Below are 27,981 nucleotides of genomic sequence, written 5' to 3' on the forward strand. Positions count from 1 at the left end.
GCTCTCAGAGTTGGAGACTTGAAATGCACAGGCTGACTTGTGCAGAGTTCATCCACCAACAGCCACAGAACATTCAGAACCTTATCTTTTGAGGGCTGGATCTGCTGTGGGTATACATATCTCAGCTGAAAAGTCTAGACCTCGACTTGACCTAACATCCCATTTGTTTCTCTGATGGAACTTGCATGTTCTCTAGTGGGGTGTGTACAGGACATGAAGCCAGGACCTCATGAGGTCTTATTACAGCTCTGTGTTACAGAAGAGACATTTCTACAAACGTGAAGTTTCACAAACAACTTATTTGGTAACAGAACATGGAAAACTGTAAAACTCGGCACACCACTGGGAGAATGATCCAGTTTTCACAGGAAAATTTTACAACAACAGGATCAAGTGAAATCCCTGACATTTTCTGTTCTGTTTTAAGTATTTCACTCACCTGCTCTGTGCATGTGTGTGTCAGCAAGCACAAGTGTTTTGTGTGTGGCTATTAAACCACTCACAGATATAATAAAAAAAAATACATGGAGTTGTCTTCAAAGCATGCACACTAATCATGCAAGTGACAACTTCACTCTCCTCTTTCCCTGCCTTATAATCACTTTCTGTTGTCTTGACTTAATCTAGAACTGATCCTACAATCCTACTGATCCTACCCACTTCCTGGTGCAGTAATTACTAATGTGCACTGTTCCACTGATTTCAAAGGGACAGCTCACAGTATTAAGTATGGTGCTGGCTACCAGGTGTCTGCAGAATTGACTCCTTACATTGCAAATTCTTTGGGTAGGGAATAAGTCTTTATAGGGTATATGAAGAGCCATATCTCCAGTGCTAGACACATACACAGAGTGTATATGGACCTGATTTGATCTCACTGTCACCAGCGAGAATCAGGAGTCTATGGAGTTCCACAGACATAAGCAAGATGAGATGTAGAAAAGAAATCACTCCTGGGTTAAGATTTTATATGCCAAGCTTTTTCTCGATATGAATTTTATGGACGGTTTACAGAACCGTCTGAAATGGGAATGGAACAGAATGACTTGGGCCACTATAAGAGTCTGTATACTGAAAAGCCAAAGGATTGTTTTTGATTTTTGTTTTAAATGAAGGCTACAGGCATTACCCTCACAAGCAGGTCTTCAGTTTTCCCCTGTTCATTGGGGTAAAGTACAGAATTCCTAGTAAGTGTGTTTACCCCTCCCGCCCACTTAGGTGTTTGCAGATTTCACAGTAATAAGCACAGTAAGCTTATTTCTGTCATCCCCTTTCCTACAAAGGCTGAATAATGTAGGAGGGCTACAGCAGTTAGAGCAAGTGACAACAGGAAATCTAGCTCTCTCACTGGATGTGTAAGCTCAACCCTTTATCTGCTCTAGTACACCACAGTGTGGAGAGCCACCAACTCAGAGTGACATTTCATCCTCATGTACACTTTTTTCCAGCTTCTCTGCCACTTTGCCCCACTTCCATAGCCCACATCTTGGTGGCAAGTTGGGCTTGATGTGATTCCTCTTAGCTGACAGCACTGCTGTGCCTCTGTCAGACACAGGGGTCGCTGCAGAGTGATACAAAGTAGTCTCATCTACAGGCTGAGTGGACAGCTCCTCTCCTACCCCTCCAAGCTCTCCTCATTGCTGCTGGCCCAGCACTGAAACTTAGGTCGCTCACATACTAAGAGTATTGGACAAGATGCCGGGCCCTGAGATCTTTTCTATTTTCAAAGTAAGGAGAGAATACTTGAGTATCTGGCCCCAGCCCATCTGCAAGATTAAGAGCACTGAGCCATCAGTTCCTACAGTAAATTATGGATCAGTACCACCTCTAGAGGCTAGTTTGAGCAATTGTAGAAAGAGACCAGATATTATGCAGAGAGTACAAACAATCTGAATGATGAGCACAACTCTCTGCTTACCTGAACCCTTGGGGGCAGACACAGGTGTAGCCGTTGACTGCATCTACGCAAACTGCACCATGGCGACATTTGTGGCTCACACAATCATCATCGTCCGTTTCACAGTGTTTGTCACTGTAGCCAGGTAGGCACTCGCATCTGAAACACAAGGAAGATCATCATCAGTAGGCTGCATCTCTAGCATCCATCATGATAACACACACACACTGGTCAATGTCCGATTTGATCAAGGTATATGGTTCATGATGTAAGAATGGCAGAGAAAACACTCTTAGAACAGTCAAACAGAGAGCTAAACATTAACTTTAAGCACTGCTTGAGCTCCTTTGACTGCTGGTGCTACACATCTTAGGCCATCAAAGCAAATACTATAGCATATAATTTCTCTTTTCCAAGTCTGCTAAAGAGTGGCACTGCATGGTCATGTATGAGCTTTCTTTTGATATATGAGATAACTAAGTTCACTTGGCTAAGCTTATAAAAGTGTTTGACATGTTACTGACTCAACATTTAGAAGGACTCTACTTTCTACTTTTAACAGCATCTACTCAGCTGTCTGAGTCCCAGCAGAAATGCCGAGCACAGAGGTGACATACAGGAGTGTCATTTTGGAAGCCAGCCTGGGAGATCCTGGGCAGTGGAGGCCAGACACATTACAGAGGTAGTACAGTCCATGCAAGAATGGGACAAGAGGATCCTGATCATTTCTCTCTTATGATTTGAGATCCATGCAAGAATGGGACAAGAGGATCCTGATCATTTCTCTCTTATGCTTCATTCATAGCAGCCACTAGGGACAGAGAAGTCTTCAGCCTTAGACAAAAGAGAATGTGCTCACAAATCATAAATGAAGTCATGTAAATGACTTTGAAAGGCAAAAGCAAATTTAAAGGAGGTGATCATCAGTTTTTAATCCACCACCTGTTTGCTTTTTCACGGCAGATACTCTATGAGAGCAGTAACAACTGAGTGTTCCCAAATCACATCCCTGCTGAAATACTGATGCAATGCCACTTTCCTGCCATTAGGTGGCAACTCGCTCCCAGGATGAAATGATACGGGATGCAACCAAAACTGCAAGCATTGGCTTTTTTATTATTATTATTTTTTATTACAGTTGTTAAGTTTGTTGTGTTAAAGTTGTGTCAGCATTTCCATTATAAACCCTATTTTCAGAGGTTTATAACTTGACCATAAAAATGTGCTCTAGGCTGAAATTTGGCATCCAAGGTCTCAGGCCAGGAGCAGATCTTTTTGGAAAGTTGAGCTGACTCTTTCTAGCCTGTAGACACTAAATTTTAGTCTGGCTTGAAGGCATTTTAGTCCATAAACCATTTCACTTCTCCCAGCTGGATTTTATTCCACAGCTGGAAAATAATAAGCATATCACTTAAACCAAAACAAAAGGGGAGCCCCAGTTATTTCCCAACGTGCATGTGTGTTTTACAACACACAGGTCTGTATCTCCCTGAATTCTGGATTACCCCACTTGGAGTGGCTATGATCACACCTTTCACACTCTTAAGGGCAAAAGTAACCTCCTTTCCTAGCTGCAAACACCCTTGGAATGGGTGCAGCTCCACTGGGGATGGGCAGTAAAAAGGAGGTAGGCTCTGTAGGGGCATGTATTCCATGCGGCGTAAAGCCCTGACCCACGTGAGTTCTGTGGGGACATATGCAGGGGCAGGAAGGATTGAGGCATAGGCAAGCCAAGGGAGGTGGCACCTGAGGATCCACTGCTATGCAGATACTCCTGTCCTGTTCTCCCATGCCCCAGAGGGGGTTCGGAGGGCCAAGTTCATTATAAGATGTTACTTCAGATATTAGGCTGAAATCTCTGCAGAAAGACTCCATAATCCGGAGGGTGAGGGGTGGGGGGTGGGAAAGGATGCTAGAAGAAGGATTTCTCCACTCCCTGGACAATTACTGGGTGCTGGGTTTTGGATTTGCTCCTTAATGAGAACTTGTATGTGATTAATTATCACTTGGTGTTTGCCTATCAGGGAATTATGGGCCCACTCTGACACAGTGCCAAGCACCGTCAGTTCCCATTGAGGGCAATAGGAGTTGAGGGCACTCGACACTTTGCAGGAGTGGCCATTTGTGACGGGGTGTCCACCCCACACAAGGCCTGAAGGGGTTAAGGTGGCTAGGTGAGCCACCTGAAGGAGGAGCCAGGGAGTAACAAGGGTTAATTAAAGAGGAAGTGCAGCTGGCCAGGAACAGGAGGGGCCTATATAAAGCCCAGTAGCTGAGAGTAGAAGGGGCTACAGAGAGAGAGGTGGCAGTCACTGTCAGGGTGAGAGAAGGCAAGGTAGGAAGTAGCCCAATGATACAGCAGTATGGTTCCGGACTGTGCAGCCCTTGACTGCTTGTTGTAGGGTCCCTGGGCGGGAACCCAGTGTAGAGGGCAGGCTTGGGTTCCCCTACCAGCCACTGGGCAGTGGCGCTGTTAAGGGGCAGTGAAAGAGAAGATGGCCTGGGGCAGTGGGTCCCAAGAAACTTTGAGAACGCAACCCCCTCTCCCTGCCCCAGGAAGGGGAAACTACAGTGACCTGGCCAGAGGGCCAAGCCACGAAGCGGGAACAGTTGAGTCCCAAGAGGGTGAGACACAGCGAGTGTGACAGAGTGCAACCACAGGAAGGGGCACCAGCCTGGCAGTGCTAATCCTCAGACACGGCCAGAAGGAGGTGCTCCAGTAGTGAATGGAGCACCCTGTGACACTCCTATATATGATGATTCTCTCTCTTTTAGGCATTTGTAAGTATTAATAATATTGACTCTTACATGGCACATTTTACCCATAGATGTGGTTGGTAAAGCAGCCAGCACCATAGTATCTAGCCTTCTATAGCCATCTGTAACACACCTAGCACTATGCTGCAGCTGGGTAAAATGACACACATCAGTCTAAAACCAAAATAATCTTATCTGAGAAAGCAATGTGAGTGACTGAAAAAGTAGCTACTAGAACAGAATCTAATAACTTAGATTCTGCAATTGTGGCAGCCCTCAGGGACCAGAAAGGGGTAGGGCATGGGGAGGTTGAGATTAGAAGATTTGATGCTGTGCAAATCCACCTATTTCCTTCTCCACCCTCAGTGTGGTAGGGGTCCCGGTAACGGCCATATGTAGGCATTCTTTAGTTGACATTCCACCTCTTGATGTCCTAATGGCATGCAATACATCTTGGTGGCTATAGGAACAGCATGAATAACATAGTGTTGGAGATAATAAAATAAAACCCAAGACCATTCCTTCCCCAAACTCTGTAAGAGCTGAGCAAAGTTTTTCAGCAATGTTTCTGTCACACCTGCAAACAAATAACGTCCATCTAAAGACTTTGTGGGGGGAAATGCAGCATTTTATCCTGTTGTTTTTTATTGATCCCTGTTGTCCTAATGTAAAGTGATGTAATAATGAATGATGTGCAGTTTCTTATTCAAAGCTGCAATGTATCACTTTTATGAGGTGTATTGGCCATCCCGGTAATGATGGAACCACCACTTTTCTCTGCAGGGCTGCATTAAATCAGTGTTCCATGCTGTCAGGTAGTAATTCCATGCTTCGGAATAATAAAGCATATTTATATTGTGCTCTAACAGAGCCACAGTGAGTGGAAAAACATGCTTCTTCCCTGAAGTTATTTTTTAAAGGCATTTCATTGCATTAGCTAATTTTTTGGTCTGAGATACAGAAAGCTGGCCTTTTAATAATCACAGCACAATAAAGATCTGGAGGCTAGAAGCGAAGAAAGCCACCTGCAATTCTAGCTCTCCCCCCACCCCCAAAAAAAAAATAAAACCCAGCAAAGAACTGAGTGCAGCCAAAAGCACATACAAACATTTCAGTTTGCTTCCTACGCTGAGATTTGGCCATGCCCTTTAGAAACAAAGAATTCTTTTCTGATCTGAAATTTCTGTTATTTTACAGTTGTTTTTTTTTAAACTTTGTCACCTCTAGGCTGGATAATTTGGAGTTACCCCACCAAGCACTTGATGCCCCCTTTCAACCTGAGCAGCTAGTCAAATTTCAGGCCCCTGGGAACATTCCAGTTGTTTGTTTACAAGGCATGTACAAAGTCCTGCTTCTCTGAACACAAGAGGAACCAAGAACAAAAGGAGCAGTTTCTTGGCTTACAGCCCTCAGCAGGGCCGGCTCTAGGATTTTTGCCGCCCAAAGCAAAAACAATTTTGGCCGCCCCCCTCTTATTTAATTACCCCACTCCCGGCCCCGCCTCAACTCCGCCCCTTCCCCAAATCCCCAGCCCTGCCTCCTCCCCTCAGGCTCTCAAGCCTAGGAGGGAGGGAGGGAGGGAAGGAGGGGGAGAAGTGGCGCCGCGCCACGGCCACTCGGAGACTCCCCTTCCCTCCCAGGTTTGAGAGCCTGGGAGGGAGGGGGAGACTCCGAGTGGCCGCGGCGCGGGCGCCACTTCTCCCCCTCCCTCCCAGACGCCCAAGCCTGGGAGGGAGGGGGAGCAGCGGCGCGCGAAATGGCCGCTTGGGATCTCCCCCTCCCTCCCAGGTTTGAGAGCCTGGGAGGGAGGGGGAGACCCCGAGCCAATGCGGCGCGCAAAACAGCTGATTCGCGCGCCGCTGCTCCCCCTCCCTCCCAGGTTTGAGAGCCTGGGAGGGAGGGCGAGTAGCGGCGCGCGAATCAGCTGTTTCGCACGCGGTGGCAGCAGCAGCGGAGGTAAGCTAGGGCGGCCGGGGCACATTTTTAGGGGCGGCATTCTGGTGCCGGCCATGCCGCCCCTAAAAATGTGCCGCCCCAAGCACCAGCTTGTTTTGCTGGTGCCTAGAGCCGGCCCTAGCCCCCAGCCTCTTTAGCTAACACCAGACTCAAAAGCTCACTCTCTCTAGTTTGTTCCAGTCATACCATCTTTTGCTCTTTTCTCCCTTCTCTGTTTGTGTGTATTCCGCCTTCCCTCTCTCTCTCACCTCCTCCCTCACAAACCCACCTTACTAACAATATAAGCAAAACCCCTCTGCCTGCACCTGGGTGAGTTCACAATCCCCTTTTGTCTTAAGTGGGGGACTTCTGATTAACCCATTCTGACAGAGAATTTGAAGGGCTTGTTCGCATCCTGCCTCAAAAAGGTTTGTGATCAAAGCAGTCAGCAGTATCCCTCAGCGCAACACACTCCTAAGTTAGAACTATCACAGAACATGGCAACATGAGTGCTTAGGAGCCTCTTGCCTCAAGTACTAGAGATATCATGGTTTGCATTGCCTGCCTCTTAGAATATATCTCCACTGCAGTTCTCCCAGCCTGGACAGACAGCCTTGTGCTAGAGGGGTTCGAGCTAGCATGCTAAAAGGAGCTGTGTGACATTGCAGCTTGGGCTGGAGCTCAGGCTCTCAAGCCTAGGGGTTGGGTGGGCTTAAGAGCCCAGCTCCAGCCCAAGTTGCAATGCTTGAGCCCCTTTAAGTCTATCTATCCAGGCTGGGAGGTTCATTCCCAGCTGCAGTGGAGACATACCCTTAGGGTCTGACTCTCCAATGCCTCGCCAGGCTGGAATGGAAACTCATAACCCCTTTCCTTCAACCACTTTGCACAGGTGAGAGGGACTATACAAGTAAAAGGCAGCAGAGAATTCAGCACATACATTTTAGTAAAAGGCCAATATACCCCAGGGACCATTAGGTGCCTATTATCCCAGTGAATCAGCTGATGAGTGGGGCTGGAACAGCTGGCTGTTGCGTAGAACAACCTGGAGGCAAGGGGTAAATTTTTCAAAAGCACCAAAACAACTTAGAACTTGGAACCTAAGTTCCATTTTCAAAAATGACATGAGCACCTAGGAACCAAAGTCAATAGGACTTAGGCTCCTAAGTCACTTAGTTACTTATGAACAGTTTACTTGGGCCTTCTCTGCTGACAAATATCTGTTCTGGAGTGCTCTCCCCTCACTAAGTACCAGGACACCTTCCCAGTGAGATTCATGGGAGACGTGCTGCTTGAGCCAGTGTCATTCTGTAGGCTGCACTGCAGTACCTCATATTAAATACATGCCATGACCACAGGGGTATCTAATACATGCCAGAGACGTGGACTGCTGAATAGACTGGTAAAAGGATAAGGCGCTCGCCATCACTAGATTGCTGGTTTGAATTTGGCCCCAGGACAATAGCGACCAAACATTATCACAACCAGAATGCTGCTTCATGTGAAATCACTAAGTGGTCTCAGTCTATTTGTGAAGGGGCAGAGGGTCCATATAAAACTAAAAACCAGAACTGTCATTCTGGCTGAAGGCCAAAGACTGGTTGGGCAAAGGAGCTAAACTATTCTCTACCCTAGACACGGCCCACACCCCGATGTGGAGGGGCCACTAGTAAGGCAAAGTGGTGGAGAAACCTGCTTCACCACTGCTTGTTAGGTACCTGGTCTTTGAATAAATAGAGGAACTAAACATACAGTTTGGGAGGTTTTTACATTATTATTTCATTATTATTGTTCTTACAGCAGTACCTAAGGGTCCTGGATGAGGGTCAGGACCCCACTGTATGTGGCATGCATCATAAAGAAACAATCCCTGCACTAAAGAACTTACAACTTCTACAATGTCACTGCTCTGCAAAAGAGTGAACTAAAAAAAATGTGTGTGTTATCTACATCTATGCTGGGGATTAATGACGGGTGGGGTTATTCCTCCATGGTGGATAGTTCTGAGAGCACGCCCAGGAATGGTGCAGCAAGTTGGGTCTGAGGCTGTCTCATCCTCTCAAATCTCTAATGATACCGAGCACTTTGAGTTAATTTACGAATGTTCAGTTCTGGAACCTGTCAGAGAACTTTGAACCATGCACAGGAAATGACATGCTACCTCTGCCTTGTAACATGCTGCAACTAATAGATTAATCAAATAATGGATTAGCTGAATGAGGATGTCTGAAGCAATGTCAGATAGTTGCAGGTATCACTGTTCCACTCAGAAGAGGTTACTTCAGGAACTGTCTTAAATCATTTAACAGTTTACTTGCCCTCAGGTGTTGGAAGAGGCTCTTTCCCGAAGTCCTTCACCTGTCAACAAGCCACGTGACCCTACATGGGATGTCTGGTTAGCGGAGAATAGTGTGCGTTCAGCTGTCTGAAAGAGCCAGTGCTATAGGAACATATGTTTGTAGTGTGGCTACCTGACAATTTTGCTCTGACTCCCTTTAACTGTCCTGAAATTCATGAGCCTCATTTATTATTTTTTAGTAAGCAGAAGCATGTTAGGTGCTTCACAGGACACAGCCCCTTCCCACAACACATGGTAAGTTAGACACTAATAACAGGGAAGCCAAGACTGCTACTGCAGCTTATATACCTCCTTCCTCTGCTCCAGTTTGGATTGGGCAAATGCCCTACTCTGTGGCCTCTCCATTTTCTTTCAGATCTCCCCAATCCTAATGGCAAAATCAAAGCGCAACCAGGAAGGGACTAAGGTGGCTATGTTGTCAGCTTTGCCTGGGCATGCAAGCTGGCTTCAGCTTCCCTATAAGCTTTCTTGAAATCTCCCCACCTCCTCACTCTTTCTCATGTTATAGTGTGGGGTGTTTTCCCATAACTCCCACAGTTGAGCTCTATTTTTGAACCTCTGGTGTGACTTAGCCTATTAACAGCACAGTACTCCTGGGGGAATTCTGTGCCACTGACTTTCTGGTAGGGAAGCAAAGGGAAGCCACAAAAGCAGTCACGCAACCCTCCCGAGCAGTATGTTTTGGGTGCCCAGGGCAGCCAGCAGAGAGGTAAATCACTGTGGGTCAGGAGGCAGGACTGGGGAAGACCCAGCTGGTGGCTCCTACCCTGCGCTGGGCTCAGCTGCTAGTCCCAGATGGGCTGGGGAGAATGGGACTTTCTCTTCCCCTGCACAGCATCTGGGGCTGGGTCAGACCCACCCCCAGATTTCTCCCTCCGGCTGCAGGAAGCTCTGCAAACTCCCCTCTCTGCCTGCTTCCTGCACCCATCGCTCCTCAGCTGCAGGGGGAAGGATCCCTGTACAGGGAGCTGCTCCCACATCCGTCTAACCCCCAAGCATCCAGACTCCCTCCGACCCAGACCCTCCTGCCGAGACTCACCCCCCCAGCAATTAGAACCCCCCCGATGAGCCCCACTCCCCCTGCACCACCCCAACGAACCACCCGCACCCAGATTCCCACTGCACTGAGCCTCACTTCCCCAGCATCTGGATCCCCCACTGAGCCTCCCGCACTCAGACCCCCCTGCTGACCTCTATCCCCCCACACTCAGAAAACCCCGCTGAGCCCCAACCACCTTCCCCTGGACTCCCTTTCAGAGTCCCATTACCATTGCACCTTGCGCTGTATCAGGGTTGGGTGCAGCCGCACTGTTGAGTCGGTGTCCTGGTGGGGGGGAAGGAGGGGAAGATGCACAGTGATCTCCCACCTCTGTGCAGCCAGTGGCCTGTGCTCCCCAATGCCATGCTGGAGCCTCCACATTTATTTGACAAATAAAATTTGCAGAATTTTAAAATATTGTGTGCAGAATGTTGAATTTTTTGGCACAGAATGCCCTCAGGAGTAGCATAGTAAGTAGAGGCTCTCACTCTTGCTACCTTCTTCTGGAAGCCCATCTTTGCCAATGATGAATATTAGTACTAGGCACATCCCAAGCACCTTCCATCCAGGATTCTCCAAATGTTTTATAGACATTAAGCTTTACTTTACCTTTGGGATGTAGGTCAGTATCACTCCCATTATGCAAAGGAGGTGCAGAGAGAGGAAGTGACTTGCCCAAGGTTCCTTAGGAAGTCTATAGCAGAGCTTGGAACAGAATCCAGATCCCCTGATTCCCAGCCTTGTCCACAAGACCATCCTTTCCCTCTTGATTTAAATGTGATTTTTAAAAAATTGACTGAGTGCCAGAGAATTACAATGGGATTTTTTAATGCATGAAGTCAGCCTTGTTATAGAAGTTGTGTGTCACTGGGGAGTGTCAGACAGATCCCTCTGCATATCAACATGGTACTAACTCATTCTACTAATGAGAAGACTTATTTTCAGTTTCCTAAACTGTTTGTTGTTTGGCTGGACAATGTTTATCCATTCAAGCAAGGGAGGGCTTTTTGAACATGGGCAGACTGTCACGTATCCTCTGCACTGGAAACATACATTGGAAAGAAGGTCATATGTCTGAAGAGTGTGATGAACTATGCATCCTATCAGTGCACACTAGCATTTCCAATACCAAAGACACACAGAATCTATGAATGCATGAATATATGTATTTTCTGTACTGGAAACACCAGCGTGCACTGACTGCGTGAATAGTTCACCACACTCTGCAGTCAGATGACCTTCTTTCCAATTTTCCCATTCCTAAATGCAGTACGTATCCATCTGGAACGACCTTCCAAAGACAAGACTTACTATGCCTAAAATTGAAAGGAGTGCAAATCTAATCCAGGCATCCAGTTTTCAGGGGCTAGCCATAGTTTTTCCTAAATTTTTGGAGCTGAGGAGGGGAAAAAGAATATCTAGTCTGTTGAAAATAGGTATGAATCTGTTTATGTTCAGTTCATTTCTGCCATCTGGTCAGGGCTGTGCCTAAATAGCATAATATTAATAAAATATACGGTACAGCCAATTTTAACTGTCATTTTTGTTAGCTACACTACAGTGTGTGATCGCTTTTTCAATCACAACAGCAGCTTTACAATTACTACATGATTAATTGTCAGAATTAATCACCATGTGTTGAAGTCTATGCTATGCTTCACGTAGAGGTCATTCAGTGTGGTGAGTCTTGCTCTCCTTGGAGAAGGGAGGACAAAAGACTCCTGCTATGTGAGAATAGCAAAAGTGATGTTGCTATGTCAGCCTGCACATAGAGTGGCCTTAAAACCCTGCTTATTACCGCAGTATTCTCCATTTTTACTGTATTTACTACAGGGAATACTTAGAGAACCTGTGTTCACTGAGGAATCTAGGGGAAATGGCAGGTTTTTTGAAAGGGTGACTGCTGTCCTTTGCTTGATTTTGGAAGTGCACTAATTATTCTTGGAATAAAATAACAAATTCTGAGGAGCTGGAAGAAAATATAAGTTGAAGTACACCACTTCACACATACTACTTTTCAGTTTGGCTCATTAGGTCAAACTCATCACAAGTGTGACTGCACTGTAGTCAGTAGATGAAGTTGGCCCAACACGTGAAGACTAGGATACACAAACACTCACCTGAATCCTCTGTCAAGGGAGATACATTTGGACTCATGTTTGCATGGATTTAGCTCGGGAACACAGTGGTTGATCACCTCATCACATAGCTCACCTGTGGCAAAGAAAATTAACAAGGCGTAACACATCTGCTACCAACACAGCTCATTGGCTTTGCTGAAACAGCTCTAACCATTTCAGTCTTACTAAACTAAGGTGATCCAGCAGTTCAAGGGGAAGCCCCATGACAGTACCTGTTATGATGGCAGGACAAACTAAATAAGGGTGGGCTCGCTCAATACTGGACAGTCCAATTCTAGCTACATTTAGCGATTCCTTAGCAACTGAGCTACACTGGGTGCAATAATTATCTCATACAAACCTTACAGTCCCAATTCAAAAGACCTTACACTCAAGCCCTCTCAACTTCAACTGGAGTTTTGCCAGAGTAAGGACTGTAGGGTCAGTTCCTGACCCCAAGTTGCAAGCATCACAGAAAGCCAGTGACATATAGGTGGATATGCACATTAACAGAGTCCTTAAACTTTTCACACCAAGTGATATTCTAGTCATAGTTGATCCTTTACTGTCCTAGATGATCTGACATCATTCAGAAAAATGGCTTTTCAATAATGGGAAACAGCTTTAGGGCTGCATATAATTATACAACTCCCACTATTTACAAGAAGAGCACTGACTCTATTGTACTCATACAAGATACTGTTTTCTATAAAAGTTTCTTATATGCAAGCATTGCTCAGCTGTTTCTAGGTACTGTAGAATTCTAGGTGTGTAGAATTCAGTGCATTTCCTTGGATTTGTGTAACTTTTAATAATGAACAGTTCCAGAGTGTTCAAAACCAGATAGGTTATTTAAGCACCATCCTTCTTCTGAGCCCTAAATTATTAGGTTACACTTCAGTACCTCAGGACTTGAGATCCTGCCAGAGACAGAGCATAAACCTTTGCCTTTGAAACAAACTTCTTCAAGGGAATGGGCAGGTCAATTATCCTTAGTATGGAAACCCTCAAACAAAATCCAGTCCCAAAGCCCCTTTTGCAGTAATAGTGGAAGACTGCATCTGCACAATTTCAAGGATATAGGCATGCGCAATCAGAGCCAGATTAACCTTTTGTGGGCCTGGTGCCAAACATACTTGTGGGCCCCCATGGAGGCAGTGGAGCATGGCACGGGGGAAGGTCAGTTCCCAGAGTGAGGGGCCAGCCAGAGGCAATGGGACATGGCATGGCAAGGGCAGCCCCATTCTGCCCAATGTGAGGGCACTATTTACAAACTGGCAGTTTCCAGACACAGTGGCCTGCCCGGCCCTGTGCTGCCAGCATGCCCCTTCCCATTAGGGGCGGGCCCATGCCCAACTCCCTATGGCCAGAGCCCCCTGGACCCACTATGCCCAGTGCCCCCCTAGACCCACCACAAATGCACAGCACCCTGCACACCACCCCTGCCCACAGCCTCACTACAACTGCCCAGCACCCCCTACAGAACCCCCACTCCCTAGTGCCCCAACACACACACCTTCCCCACCCCTTCACAGCCCCACTCCTCCCTCCCAGTCCCCCAAGAGACCCACTCCTGCCCACCCTGCCTCCCAGCTGCTCTCACCAGCCCTGCTGGGAGACGACTGTTGGCCGGGCTGAGCCTGCATTGCAGTCAGGGCTGGTCCTTGGGCCGGGAATCGCTTCGGCCCCTTAGGAGTGGCGCGATCAGCCAGGGCCTACCCCAGCCAGGCTCCCTCAAGATGCACTTTTCTGGATGGGCCCAAAGCTCCCCCACATTGTCTTTCTGCCCCCCTCCATCCCCCCCACCCTCGGCTGAGACAGGCCAGGCTTCTGCACCAGTTCCAGGCGGCTCAGCTCCGGGGAGACAGGTGGGGCGTCACAGGTGGTGGGAAGCAGAGACTGCCCAGAGCTGGAGGTGCACTGGGGTCCAACCAGGGGGCAGAGAGGAGCAGGGGGTGAGGTCAGGGGGCAGAGAGGAAACCTCAGCCAGCCGGCAGGCAGGCCAAGAGGAGCAAGTGGTGGGTGGGGGGAACCAGTAGGGTCTCAGGGTGCAGTTCAAGCGGAGCAGGCTGGGGCCCCTTCTGAGCATGGGCCCGACTCCATGGAGCCACTGGAGCCATTGTAAACCCGGCACCAGCACAATACATACATATGCTCATGTGCACACAGATCCTCTGAAAGTAACAACCAAACAGTAAAAGTGATGCTAGATAAATATTCTCTGGACATCCTCTGATAAGCCTTCCAAGTACAGGGTGGTATAAAATACTTAATTAGATACAACATTTATTAAACAACAAAATCTAACACAACAGCCTGCAATATTGTCAATGTTTTCTTTGCTGTGGCTCCGACCTTGGGCCCTGCTTTGGCCCACTATGTGCTGTTCCACCTGTGCAGAGTGGCCCAAAGCCCAGCATACCCAGTCCCTGGAAAAATGTCTCTGCATGGGAACTCCCCTCATGTGGTTCAGATCCATTGTAGCTGCTTCAACACTGTCCTCTCTCCCAGCTGATGGTATGGGAGGCATGACTAGGGAAAAGGTGGCATTGGCTGGGGCACCCCTATGAATGTTTCCAGTAATTCAGAGCCCTCCACATCCAGTGTCCCATCTCTGGCCATTGGAGATATTTGCTACAAGCAGTTGCAGATAGGCCATTGTAGGCAGTCTCATCATACCAGTCAGACTCACCTGTGTATTAGCTTTGTTAAAATAGATGTAAAGTTTCTAAGACCTTAGTGTTTAGACTTTATGAAATGCTCGTAAATTGCAGCAAGTGTTAATCTGTTATAATATTTGTATCCTGTGTTTAAGGTAATATTTAAGAATTTGCCCTGCAACTATAAAAGTGTTTGCTATGAAGCTGGAAACTCCCACAGTCATGAGAAAAGCGTTACCAAGTGTGAAATACCAGTTCATCACAAAAGGTATCATCTCCTGTCCCCCCCCGAAAAGATGGCCCATAAACACCAGACTAGCCAACGTGGAACATCTGTGGACAAAAAACTTTGCTGATCGTTTTCCCCACACCTATGAAGAGGGGATGAACACAAAAACTCATCCCGTCACATTTTGAACTCTAATAGAAGGGAATAAAAATCCCTGCCAAGGAGGAATTGTTATTGCTATGCTGCCTGGAATTCAGAGAAGGCAATATTTCTAAGCATATGCAAAGGATCCCCAAACTGCTTGGCTTGGGTTAGCCCTAAAGGACATATGGAGCCCATAAAGACATATTATAGGAACCACTATTACCTTTTGGAACCTATGACTGTATCTCATTTGTGTGTGTATATTTATCTGCTTTAACCTTCCATATAACGCTTATTTCTTTTTCTTAGTTCATAAACCTTTAGTTAAGTATCAGAGGGATAGCCGTGTTAGTTTGGATCTGTAAAAAGCAACAGAGAGTCCTGTGGCACCTTTAAGACTAAGAGATGTATTGGAGCATAAGCTTTCGTGGGTGAATGCCCACTTCGTCGGATGCATGTCATCCGAAGAAGTGGCCATTCACCCACGAAAGCTTATGCTCCAATACATCTCTTAGTCTTAAAGGTGCCACAGTACTCTCTAAACCTTTAGTTAGTTCATTATAGGATTGGCTACAAGCTTTGTCTTTGTTTTGAGATTTCAGATACAATTAATTGACTAGGGATAAGTGACTGATCCTTTGGGACTGGGAGTAACCTGAATATTGTGATGTTTGGTGTAAAGGACGGTCTATCACAAAGGCAGGCTTGCCTCGGTGTCAAGATAGACCAGAGTGCCCCAGGGGACTGTCTGTGACTCCATGGTAAGACTGTTATAGAGCTTTAGGACTTCACACTTGTTACTTGGTTGGTGAAAGCTAATTACGGAACACACACATTTGGTATTTGTGCCCTTCTTCTAGACAGTCTGCCCTGAGGTGGACATTCCTGGTCATTAGCCACTCTAGACAGCTTGACAATCAGCACCTAGTTCTTATATAGCACTGAACTTGAAATTATTTGGACAAATACAAAGAATGCATCTGGCTTGGAATGGGGGATATGCCAAAGAAGTACTTTTCATCTTTGAATCCCTAGGGACACCAGGGAAATCAAAGCATATATTCTGCTGGGTTTGGGTTTCTGATGTTTGTTCTTGCACCTCATTCTTCATCCAAAGCAAGTTGGCACATTCAGTAACAACCTGCATGACTGAAACTATTGCTGAAGACATTCAGTAACATTTTTGAGGTGGCACAATTAGAAGTTTACTTTTATCTCCAAAAAAACAAAAATAACCTACAACCTAATTCAGCCAGCTAGCAGAGAAATTGACATCAATCAGGGTATGTCTACACAGGGTTAAAAGACCTGCAGCACGGCTGCAGCTGGCCTGAATCAGCAGACTCATGCTCACACGGCTTGGGCTGCAGGGCTAAAAATTGCTATTTTGACATGCAGGCTCAGGCTGGGCCTGAGCTCTGAGACAGTAGGTGCCGACTCCGGGGATGCTCCAAAAATAGTGGGTGCTCAGCGCCACCAGCTGTAGCTGTTTGGTGGCAGCTGCTGATCAGCTGTTTGGCCGCTGGGAGAGGCACTTGGGGGAGGGTGGAGAGCAGCGAGCGGTCGGCAGGCAGGGGAGAGGTTGGAGTGGGATCAGGAAAAGGTGGAGCAAGGGCTGGGTCTCAGGGGAGGGGCCGGGCCTTGGGGCGGACCATCCCCGGGGAAAAATAAAACTCGGTGCCTATATCTGGGACCCTCCACCCTCGCAGGGTCTCAGAGCTCGGGCTCCAGCCCAAGCCCGAGTGTCTACGCAGCAATTTTTCAGCCCTGGAGACCAAGCTCTGTGAGCCTGAGTCAGCTGAACCAGGGAAGCCACAGGTTTTTTATCCCTGTATAGATATACCCCATCAAGTCAACCTTGGCTTCTAACTTCCCTCAGTTTGCCTTTTTTGTATATTTGTATGAGGATAAAACATGACAAGCATTCCTTAAAAAAGAAATCCAGAGAATTTCTAACTCGATGGTGACATGACAGGAACTCAACGTTCTAAAGCCTTCAAGTATCCTTTTGAAAGGCAGCCTTTTTTGTTAATAGAATACATTGGAGATAGATGCCTTAAGCTGTAACTTTGCTACAATAGACATAAAAGCTTTTTTTTTTTTAATAAAGGAAAACAGACTTTTGAGAAAAGTCAGAATAGTGGTATAAACTTCCAAAGGAAATCATAATTCTTCTTAAAGTATTCTTCTCAGCCAGCTTGGAAAATTGACAAATGCATAGAAATCCAGTAAAAATTCCCCCAAAATGTATACACTTGTCAAATATTATGACTCACTGCTGAAAGCACCACTATCAAAATTAGGAGGATTTCAGGCTTGGTACCAAACACAGCATCCAACTAATTTATCATTGTTCACAGAAAACTTGGAATGTTTTAGGCTCCTTCCTGTTACTTATTTTTTCTCATCTCTCTTTCATTTCAGATTTCAACATTTCCAGATTTTTCTTGTGAATGTCGTGGAACCCAGACAACCTCATCTTGGGGAAGAAAATTCCTGTTGATAATTGAACGGGCTTCACCGATGTTTACTGAATGGCAGACAGCATGGTAGGGAAAGAAAACACTTTTTAAATAGCGATACTCAAGGCAAGAGCTAAACATAAAAAACTTTGTTTCCTTCAGTTACAAAATATTTTGGGCAAAAATCTGTCCTCAAACATGTAACATTCAGTGGCCATCTGATTGCATGTTTTTGAGGGAAAAATCTGGCCCTTTTACTTCTGTGCGTGGCTTTGGGCTCCTTGTTATTGTAGCAATTAAAGGTCTATTCCAAGTTTTTCTCTGAATAGCAGTATTGGGTTCAAAATGATACTTCCAAATATTGTCATTTTGTTAATTATTTTCACACAGGCTATGCTGGGCTCTAGAGGCATTAAACAGCTTTTTAAAATTTTATCAAAAGTGTTTTATATAGAGGGCATTCCACCACATTAAAGCTATGGCTACACTAACAGCAGCATGTAGAATACATACACTGTATCTTCCCCGCCCCCCAGCACAGGTATAAATAGCAGTGTATATGGTGAGGCACTGCTTAGGTGAGGAGAGTCAACATATGCCAGAACCCTACACAGTTCTCTACATGCCCAAGCAGTGCCTTCCAAATCTACACAGCTATTTTTAGCTCCCCGCTGCCTCCCCACTTCCAGAGGCTTTCCCCACCACTGGAGTCTTTTGCTGCGGCATGTAGCTACACACCACAATGCAGATGCAGCCTGCCTTTCACTGTGGCATGCAGCGACACGTACCTTACACGCCGCCACCAGTATAGACAAGACCTAAGAAATGCACACACCACTGGCAAGACCTTCCCAACCACCAACATCATCCTCCACACCAACCTCCCCTATGCAACTCCTCCCTAGGTACGTACAGGTAAAAACACCTGACATACATACATAAAACCAAAATTTTCGTTACTCGTCCAACCAAAACAAAATCCACACTGTACATCCCACACCCTCTCCTTTCACCAAAGTCTGCAAGAATGGACAGGCTTTGCAGCACACACTGCTGGTCAGCCGAATAGGGTTATGTCAGACAATGAAGGAGAAGTGAGTTGAAAGTCTCACTGAAAGCCACCTGAGCCATCAGCCCTTTCCTTTCTAAACTGGTGGAGGCATTAGCTCAGGCCCTCTAGTAGGTCTAAAGTGCTGTGGCAGGATTCAAGGACAGGATGTCTATTAAGGTAGGCAGGTACCCAGGTATTACATTACATGCATTACATTTAAGATTCTGTATTGCACATAGAAACAGATTAGTAACTAGTGCAGATCATAGCATACCAGAGGCCGAGTGCTGAATGGGCAAGGAGACTAAGCTACCATCCTAGCCTGGAAATGGAACATTCAGGGCCGTGTTGAGGACCAATGGTGGAGTTACATGGGTGAAGCTTGCCTTGTTCCTAACCATGCACTGGATCACTGTGCTTTATCTGGTGTCTGGGTCTGTCAGTCTGGCACCTTTCACTACACTGACCTTTTCAAAGCCACAATAAAATAATTACTGCACTCCTACAACATTCCCCCTTTTTTATTTGGTTCAATGAAATCCTAAAGAGGGGACATTGGTCATTCTAAAATAATCTCTTTTCACAGGCCTCACCACTTACAAAGAGCTGCTAGGCTGGCATATTTATACAGCTTCATGATCTTCCACAAGTCCAAAAACAAACCAAAACAACAGCAACAGAGACAGAAACCTTTTGCATGCAGTTAGTTTGATTTAATTATGTTGTTTGTTATTTAAATGACCACATTGGCATATGTGCTATTTATTTCACACCACGTTAGATTTTTAGAGCCATGATCTGAATTATATTGTTCCTTCCTAATGGGAAAAAAAGGGAGGTGGGGTGTGTCAACATCTTTTTTTTTTTTTAATCACAACTTTGAAATGATCGTAACACCCTCATTGTAACTTGCCGCCAAGGACCATGTGTTCTTCAGTTTTATTGTCTGCAGTGTCACTTAGACAATCCTTTTCTCTCATTCCTAATATTAATCAAAATAATTAATAACATGGCATGGAAAATATTCTCAGCCTTATGTGAAAACAACTTTTACAGAACCTCAGAGCTAAGGGTAACAATGCTGTCAAGAACTTCACAAGATTAAATAGGAAAAAGAAAAGTGTTCGTGGGGAATGTGGCCTGATTTTAGGGGATTAATATTATTGTTTATGTAATATAGGTTTAGGATGGAGCAATGGATGTAGACAGGCTGGCTGTTATCTATTGGGCTAACTTTTACAGCTTGCAAAGGAAAGATATATATATTTGAATTGTTAAGTAGTATGTTACAGTCCTCTTAATTGTGCTCAGTGAGCCAAAATAGGGGCGTTACCTCTGGCCACACCAGTAAGAGCTGACTACACACTACAGCTGTCCTTGTGAGAAGTTACTCGTTGGATACCTAATAGTGACTAATGTTCCACAGAGACATGGATTCCCCTGCTCTTTCTCCTTCCCCTTCATGCTGGAAAAAAAAAAAGGCAATGCCAAGTGGAAATTTCAAATAGTCCTTAGCAATCATGGCCACTGGCACCCAAAAGCTTCACCAGTGGTAGACGTTACTGAGAATGTGCCAGATCATACTTTGCTGAGAAATTATTGCCAATCAGGAGTAATGCTGATGCTTGATGAAGTTTAACAGACCTGAGCCAAAACCTTGGATCCACCTATCTTGGATACTCCAATAACGCATTTCACAACATATAAGAATTGCAGATCCAAACACCCACAAACGGGGTGTAGTTTCAGAAAAATCAGAGGGGGAGGAGCAAAGTCGTGTCAGTATCCCCACTTCCACATTCCCACTGAGGCAATGGCTGCTTGTGGGGGGTAAATGAGTTGATCCCATATCTGAGGGGGCTGGAGCAGTGGCATGCCAATCCTGTCCCTCGGAGTGGAGTGTGTCTCTCACTGATGGCTGGCTTGGGGCAGGGACTGGGACCTGGCCCAGGCCATTGCTGCTGCTTCCTATCCAGCCAGTGGAATACAGGATTGGTGCTAACAATGAGGTGATTAGGAGCCCTGGCCCAGACAGCCCCAGATTGGTTCCTACTGGCCTGGGGGAAGACACTGCAGTGCTGTTGACTGGCAAGGTCTGGACAGGGGGAGGGAAACTACCTCCCACCTCATTGCAAATGACACCCCTGAGCACACCATTTTAGGAGAGAGGTGTTAAATTTGAATTTGGAACAGAATCTCATGACTGATGGGCCCTTACCTTTATAACGGGCTGAGCCCAACCCCTGAACTCTGAAGATATTTAAAGTCCAGATCCATATTTCTTGGATTATTTTTTTACATGAGACTCTTCCTGCTGGACAGGGTTACCATACTCAATGTTTAGAGATAAAAGCCAAGATTTTCCAACCCCAGATTTTGCCTCAATCCATTGTGTTTGTTCACTGAAATGAAATAAACAGGAAACTCGCAGCCAAAGTCCTTATGGAGACAGTCCATTCAGTTGCCAGGCAAGCGCACCAAGCCCATCTGCTAAAAATTCAATAAGAGGTTTTGTTGCAAAAATTTAAGGCTGGATGCACAGTAGCTGATTTCTAAACCTCCGTTCTGGACTCAACCTTTGCTTGACAAACAGAGAATCTTGAACTCATAAGTTTTATCAGGAAAAAGAATTATTTTAAAAATAATTTAAGGCTGCTTATGGTAAACTCCGATATTTGGGGAGATTTTTTTCACCTTCAAACTTTTAAGCAAGATTTTGAAAAGTAGGAGCCGAAAGTTTGACTCCTAATTCATATTTAAGTACTCAAGGAAGGGGCTTGATTTCCAGAAGTACTCAGAACCAAGCAGCTATCACTGCCCTTTGTGGTACCAGCGAAACCAAGAGCTCAATGAGATGAGATTTGGGGAGAGAAGCATAGATTCTAGCAGTATTCCCATGTGTTTGAGCAAAGACTCTGTTCTGCTTCTCTCCATTGACAAGATAAGGAAAAAGCTCACATAATCTCCCAAAGGAACACTGCTTCTTGTTTATGGCACCAGAAAAGATGTGACCATAGAATAAGATGCTGTAGTGTACTGATGCCCTGGGACATCTTTAAGGTGAGAAAGGAATTCAAACTCTAATCAATCACAGAAATTTAAAGATAGAAAAATATATTACTTTGAAGAGAGATATCACTATAAGTGTTGTACAAACATAAGCTGTTAAGTCATCTTAGTCGATTTCCCTGCCAAGCTTATGACAACATTCAGTGGGGATCTTTTACAGCATTGGTGGCAATTATGCTGTTAGATATTTATATACAAATAACCATTTACATTAGCCCTGCTAAAGATTTTGTAAGGGACAAACCCTCAAGCATCAGGGCAAGAGTGAATTACTAACTAATGGATGTTATTCAGAAATTCTGCCTTTTGGAAGGATATTCCACAAGTGTCCATTTTGAAGTTTCTTCCACCATCCTCTGAAGCATCTGATATTGGCACTGTCAGAGACAGGACACAGGCCTAGATGGACTATTGGGCTGACCCAATATAGTAATTCCGATCTTCTTATGTTGAAGAAGAACTGAAATTGGAATAAGACATGTCCCAGTGCTGAAGAAAATCCCTTTTGTGCCTATTAGTGTAGTACCGACATTATTTGTGGGCAATTTATCCTTGGGTTAGGTCCCTGTAATGCTTTCAAGGCTAATGGGACATTTCAATTAACCTTGCACCCCCCAACACAGCAACTGAACATATTTGGCCAAATTATGCTCCAACTTATGGGGGTAAGTCACAGGAATCTTTAGCCCACTTTTTTCCTTTGAAGTTGGCTGCATCTACTCTAATGTCTAGCAGAAGATAAATTACAGCTTGCTTCTTTGTATACCAGTTGTTAAAATATAGCAATCTTCCTAGAATAATTTATATACAAGGATACCTGCTTACCTCTTGCTGGCATTTCTAATGTGCCCACTGAGTGCCGAATACAGTAATTAACGTTCACATAGAGTTGTCTACAGAGTTGTCCACTCCTCCTAGATTTGGCAGTTTAGCATGCTGCCTTATTTATTGAATATTATAACTTGCTCTAAAAGTGGTTAGGTTTGTGCTTGACTTCTAATCCTCTGCCAGGATGTTCACAGGTTGGGGCTCATCTACCAAGAGCATCCTATGTTCAGATCTCACAAGCTTTATCCTCCTAGGCAGTGTTCGTCTCATTGTTCCACAGATGTGTAGCTGTCTTGGTGGGCCATGAATGCAGAGGAAGCCTGCCATTTGGGCCTCAAACCATGGGCGGCATTAAGGATTAGACTAGGGATTTGAACTGGCACCAGAAGCAAGCTGGGCACCAAGATAGGGTGCAGAGCACCAATGTGATGCATTGTTCATGGATTTTCCTGCTAAGGAATCAGACTGCTGTATTCTCAGTTGCTGTGCTGCTTCCACCTTCAGTCCCAGCACAATAAATTACCATAGTCTGACCTGAGGGAGGTAAACGTGGATCACTGTCAAGGAAAACTCAGACTGACTTCAGCGAGAGCAGGAATGGGCCCAAGATCCTTGTATCAGTTATGTGTATCCAGCTCTTTGGTGTTCACATTATTTGATTCTGCAAGTGAAAACTTGATGTTCTTGCTTTAGTCTTCTATACAAAAAACAAACAAATTTCACATTTGCCAAGTAAATGAACTGGAAAACTTCCACCCAGAGCAAGAATCTCTTGGATGAAAGGATGGGTGCACCAAACCCTAATCTTTACTTGCTTTGTCTTTCAAGCAAATTATGGCTAAGGACGGTCTCATAGTTCTGAAACCGGCTAATAGTCAGGAACTTGTTTAGGCCTTAGATAGACATATAATAGCTCAAATCCTTGGTGAACTTACAGAAGAAATACTTGAAACCACACTATCAGAAAACTTCCAGCTTGTATGTGTGACACATGAACTAAAAACATGCAAACCAATCTAAAGAGCTATGATTCAGATAAGTTCAACTCAGCACTGCAATTGGGGCCCCTCACTGAGATTGTTCTGAGCCATCTCACCACAATGGTTAGTTACGTGAAGCAAGCTAGTGAAGCTCCATAAACTAGTGGCAACCACAAGTCACCACAAGGCATCTTTCCTCCAGAGTAATTTTGTTTACTTAAGTGCTTGGCTTTGGACAGGCAATAGCACTGCAGTAAGCTGGGCCAAAGGGAGGAGCTGTAATTACTCACAAACAATGAATAGTGTTGAGTTGAAAAGGGAAAGAACAACAAAAAAATCTGTGACAACAACATTGAAGCCAAGAGACTGCAAAGTCCCCTGAGGTAAAAATGCATTAGGCTCATCTTGCTAACATGCAACACCAGAAATGGTTTCTACTCATTTTTCTGTGATACAACTTAATGGCGATAAATCTTTCATAAGGAAATAAACTATTTAAAAACATTTGGGTTTCCAAGATAATAATCTTACAGCCCCCTCCTCCTCCTTCCTGGGATGCCATCTGTTTTAGAAGGAGGCCATTTAATTTAATATGGGTAATTTTTTGAAATTGTTTCCAAACCTGATCCCAATTTCCAGACCAAAGCGGGTTGAATACATTTGCTGAGACTCACTAGATCAGGCTCTTTAAAGAAATTTCTAGTGTTTCCCAAATTCCTTGTGGCATCTACTCATTTCTGCTTCAGACTAAGGACACAGAGTGCAGGGGTGCGTGAAATTAAAAGAAAGACACAAAAGTTTAACTAAAATGTTTCAAAAAGTTCAAAGACCAGCTCAGGTTTGGGACTGGTCAGATTCTGGCCAAAGGTTCACATAAGTTCATGGATGATTGTTTGAGCTGCCAATCCCACAGGGATGACAGTGTTTGGATACCACCATTAAAACCGTAAGACAGTACATGCAAGACTGATGAGGGGGTGTCCTGGGTAAGAACAAGCTCTGGGTGTGTCTTTCTCTCAACCCGCGCCCCCACAACCCACACTAGAACAAGTCAAAAAGAAGTCTTGGAGGCAGATGGACAGCTAGATAAAGAACTCTAGGGAAAGGGAAATTATGTGGGCTTTGTTAGAGACTCTTGGGGCAGACAGAGCTGGGGTACACAGAGGGGGATGGTTTTAAGCAAGAAAGCCAGATATAGCCAAGTCCCAGGAAGGAAGGTAAGAGACCATCAGAGCAAGGAAAGAGGCCATAAACAAAGGAAGATTAGAAAGCTTGAAATAGGAACAAAGTGGTAGGTTCCTGTTTTGAAGTCCATGGCTAGGAGTTCACCCGCATTTCCCTGAATCAAGAGGAAAAATTGCTGAGACCATCAAGAGAGGGCTGTGGCCACAGAGGGCTCCAACAAACTGTTCAACTAGTTTCTGGTCCATTGTTAACCTTAGACTTCTTCTGAACTGTCTATCCTGGAGGAAGTAGAGTGTTTTGTTTAGCTGCAGGGCTAAACTACCCCTCCAGTGAGAGGAAAACTGAGGCAGGGGGAGTTAAGGACACTGTGTCACAGAGCCTAAATATGGCTTTAACTGCTTAAATTTAGGCACCCAGATCTGCAAGTGTTGAACTTAACGAATAAAAAGGAAAACATTATCTGGTCTTGTGGTTAAGGCGTTGAGTGAAGAGATTCACACCTTTTACTTTTGATTCAGCCATTGACTCTCTCTGTCACATTCAGCCAGTCACATGCCATTACTATGCCTCAGTATAGATGTCTGTAAATTATTCTTACCTATTTCAAAGAAAGGCTCTGAGGCTCAGTTCATTCATGTTTGTAAAGCACTTTGAGATCACTGGAAGGGAAGGAACTCAGAGAGTCAAGAATATTTTTAATAATACCAAAATGGGACCTCGGGTGTGGTAAATTCCTCCCCACTATAGTCATTTACCATATTGGATATTTTTCATCTAGGATCAGCTAGAAAAGGAAAACATTTGGAAAACTATTCAGTGAAGAGAGATTTACAGCCTTCATTATTTTAACCAATGAAAGCACGATTCATACTTGGCATATTTTTCCCAAAAAGGGCATAATGGTAAAATGAGAGACACAAGATAACAAAGCAGGGCGATGCTGAGGAAATAAAGGAAACCTTGGATACTTCCAAGAGAGAGACTGGCGTAATGCAAAAGCCAGGAATGCATGTAGCCCGTTGGAGAATTCTGAATATGGGAGAAAATTCCTTTTTGACCTCGCAGTGGTTAGCTTATTCTTTGAAGCATGATATTTCATTACTCTTATTTTAGCTTGCAAAATCATGTCATTAGTTATTAGGTTATCCTGCTCACTTTTTTAAAGATATAGCCATAATATTGTTATCCCTTTTGACCTGAGCAGTTTTGAAAGAGCACATCCATCATGTACGGAGTTCAGTTTCCTTTTCACGCATCCTTAGCATACCAGTATTTTACCCTAAGACTTTTTGCTGCAGCGAATTCATCAGAATGATTACAAGGTGTGAATAAATATTATCTTGTTTGTACTAAAATTAGCCTGCAGTTAATTTAAGTGGCCCTGAGCTCACACTTCACAAGGACCTTCATATTTTTAAAAAACACAAAGTACCTCTAACTCTTCTCCTTTCCAAGTGATTTTTTCAGCCTTTAATTGTATGCAAGTCCTATCACACCTCTACAACCATGCATACTACTGGTCTCCAGACTTTCAGCCTTATTGTTTATAGTTATAATCAAATTTGTTTAAATTGCAATCAAAAAGTTACTGGCTGTACAAAGGGTTAATATTCGAAGGCCTCAGATATTGTATTCTATATCCGGCAGTGTGTATCATGCATCTGAAAATAGAATTAGGTCCGAAGAGTTTAACTGCATAGCAATTTGATGATCTGGTACATTCTAGATGATGAACAACTTACAAAAGGCAATATTCAGTCATTCATTCTGAGCTGGTAAGAGTGAGCTGGATTATGATTGAAAATATCTGAAAATCTGACTCTGAAGTGTCATAAAAATTCTTTGGCCATGACCAGAAATGATTCACTGACAGGTACTATCTGCAGAAAAATCCCACTCCATCCCTTTTTCTCTGTTTTTCTCTGCAAGAACCATTATAGCCCACCATGAGGCTGTTAAAAAGGAAGGATCAAGTCCATTGTGCACTGGATTCAGTTCCTTGCTAGCGATCTCTTGCTTAGCTGCTCAAATACACTTCCTTTTGTAAACGTAAAACCGTTATCACCATATAAGGAGTTCTATTTGATATCAGCAATGTAAGGCTCACAGACATACAGTACATGTAAGAACAATTGGCTCAACATACTAGAAACAAAATTCTTTGCTCTGGGCCAGCCTAAGCTTTGCCGAGTATTTTGGCAGAAGGAGTAGATAAAATCTCTAATAAATTTTCATTCAAGTCATAAGGCTTTTCCCAGCCAAAGATTTATACAGGCCTCTCATATTGGCCATAAAAACCATTTTAAAAGAGTTTGGGAAATTCTAGAAGACTTCCCTGTCACTTACCAAGCCACTCCAACTTTATACTTATTAATTCCAGTGATATGTAATACCCTCTAGCCTACGAGAAGCCCGTCATTAGTGCTCCATGCTCATAGAGTAACAAACCTATTTCAAAGCATCAAAATAGGAACTAACATGGATATTTTCTTACCCCGTATACTGAGCAGAGGAGATCAGGCTTGAGTGGCTTGTGATGAGTGAAGTATCTACGCAGTCATCTGAAGGGCAGCATTTTTACATTTTTGAGCTAAGAGGGTTCCTAACCCTACAGAAGATTTAGGAAGGAAGACATCTAAAGCACAGGACAAAGAGTCAGGAGATGTGGGTTCTATTTCCAGCTCTCTCACTGACTTACTTTGTGAACGAGGACAAATCACTTAGCCTCTGTGCCTTAGTTCCCCATCTGTAAAATGGAGGTGACTTAACCGAGGTATTGTCATGGTTGGTTCATTAATACGTGCAGTGCTTTGAGTTCTTTAGATGGAAGTTATTTTATAAGTGCTACTATTATAGTATAATTTGAAACAGGAATCACTTTTATTCTCAGAAATGCTAAGCAGATGTATACTGAGCTAAATCAGTACTGGAAACGCTTTTGTGAACACTTTTGTGGAAAAGTACAAATTTCTCTAACCAACAGATGAACTTGCGAATTTCTTGTTTATATATTTTAACTGTAGTTCCAGTAACTGCGATGAGTACTTCTGACCTGGGGAAGGGTATGTGTACAAAATATGCCAAGACAGTAATAGATTTTCCCCTCTGAACCTTCCCAAAAGCCTTCTTCTGGTATGAATTACACTCTCTCAGGGGTAGCAGTGATCTCTCTGGATTAAGGGTCAGACGTATTGCTGGAGCAGCATCTTTGCAAAACTATCCCCTTTTCTTGCCTCTGTTTACTGGATGAGCAGGAATTCACTGACAAC

General features: G+C 44.5%; 1 protein-coding gene across 1 annotated transcript in view; it reads right to left on the bottom strand.

The window, feature by feature from the left end:
* Window positions 1-27,981, bottom strand: part of SLIT3 (slit guidance ligand 3) — a 779,517-nt gene that overhangs the window by 63,053 nt on the left and 688,483 nt on the right. The window contains exons 29-30 of the mRNA XM_054037022.1: window positions 12,105-12,198; window positions 1,919-2,056 (exon numbers count right to left, since the gene is read on the bottom strand). Coding sequence (XP_053892997.1) covers window positions 1,919-2,056; window positions 12,105-12,198 — 232 coding nt within the window. The remainder of the gene's footprint in view (window positions 1-1,918; window positions 2,057-12,104; window positions 12,199-27,981) is intronic.

Source organism: Malaclemys terrapin, chromosome 8, assembly GCF_027887155.1.
Source record: "Malaclemys terrapin pileata isolate rMalTer1 chromosome 8, rMalTer1.hap1, whole genome shotgun sequence".
Taxonomy (NCBI): domain Eukaryota; kingdom Metazoa; phylum Chordata; order Testudines; family Emydidae; genus Malaclemys; species Malaclemys terrapin.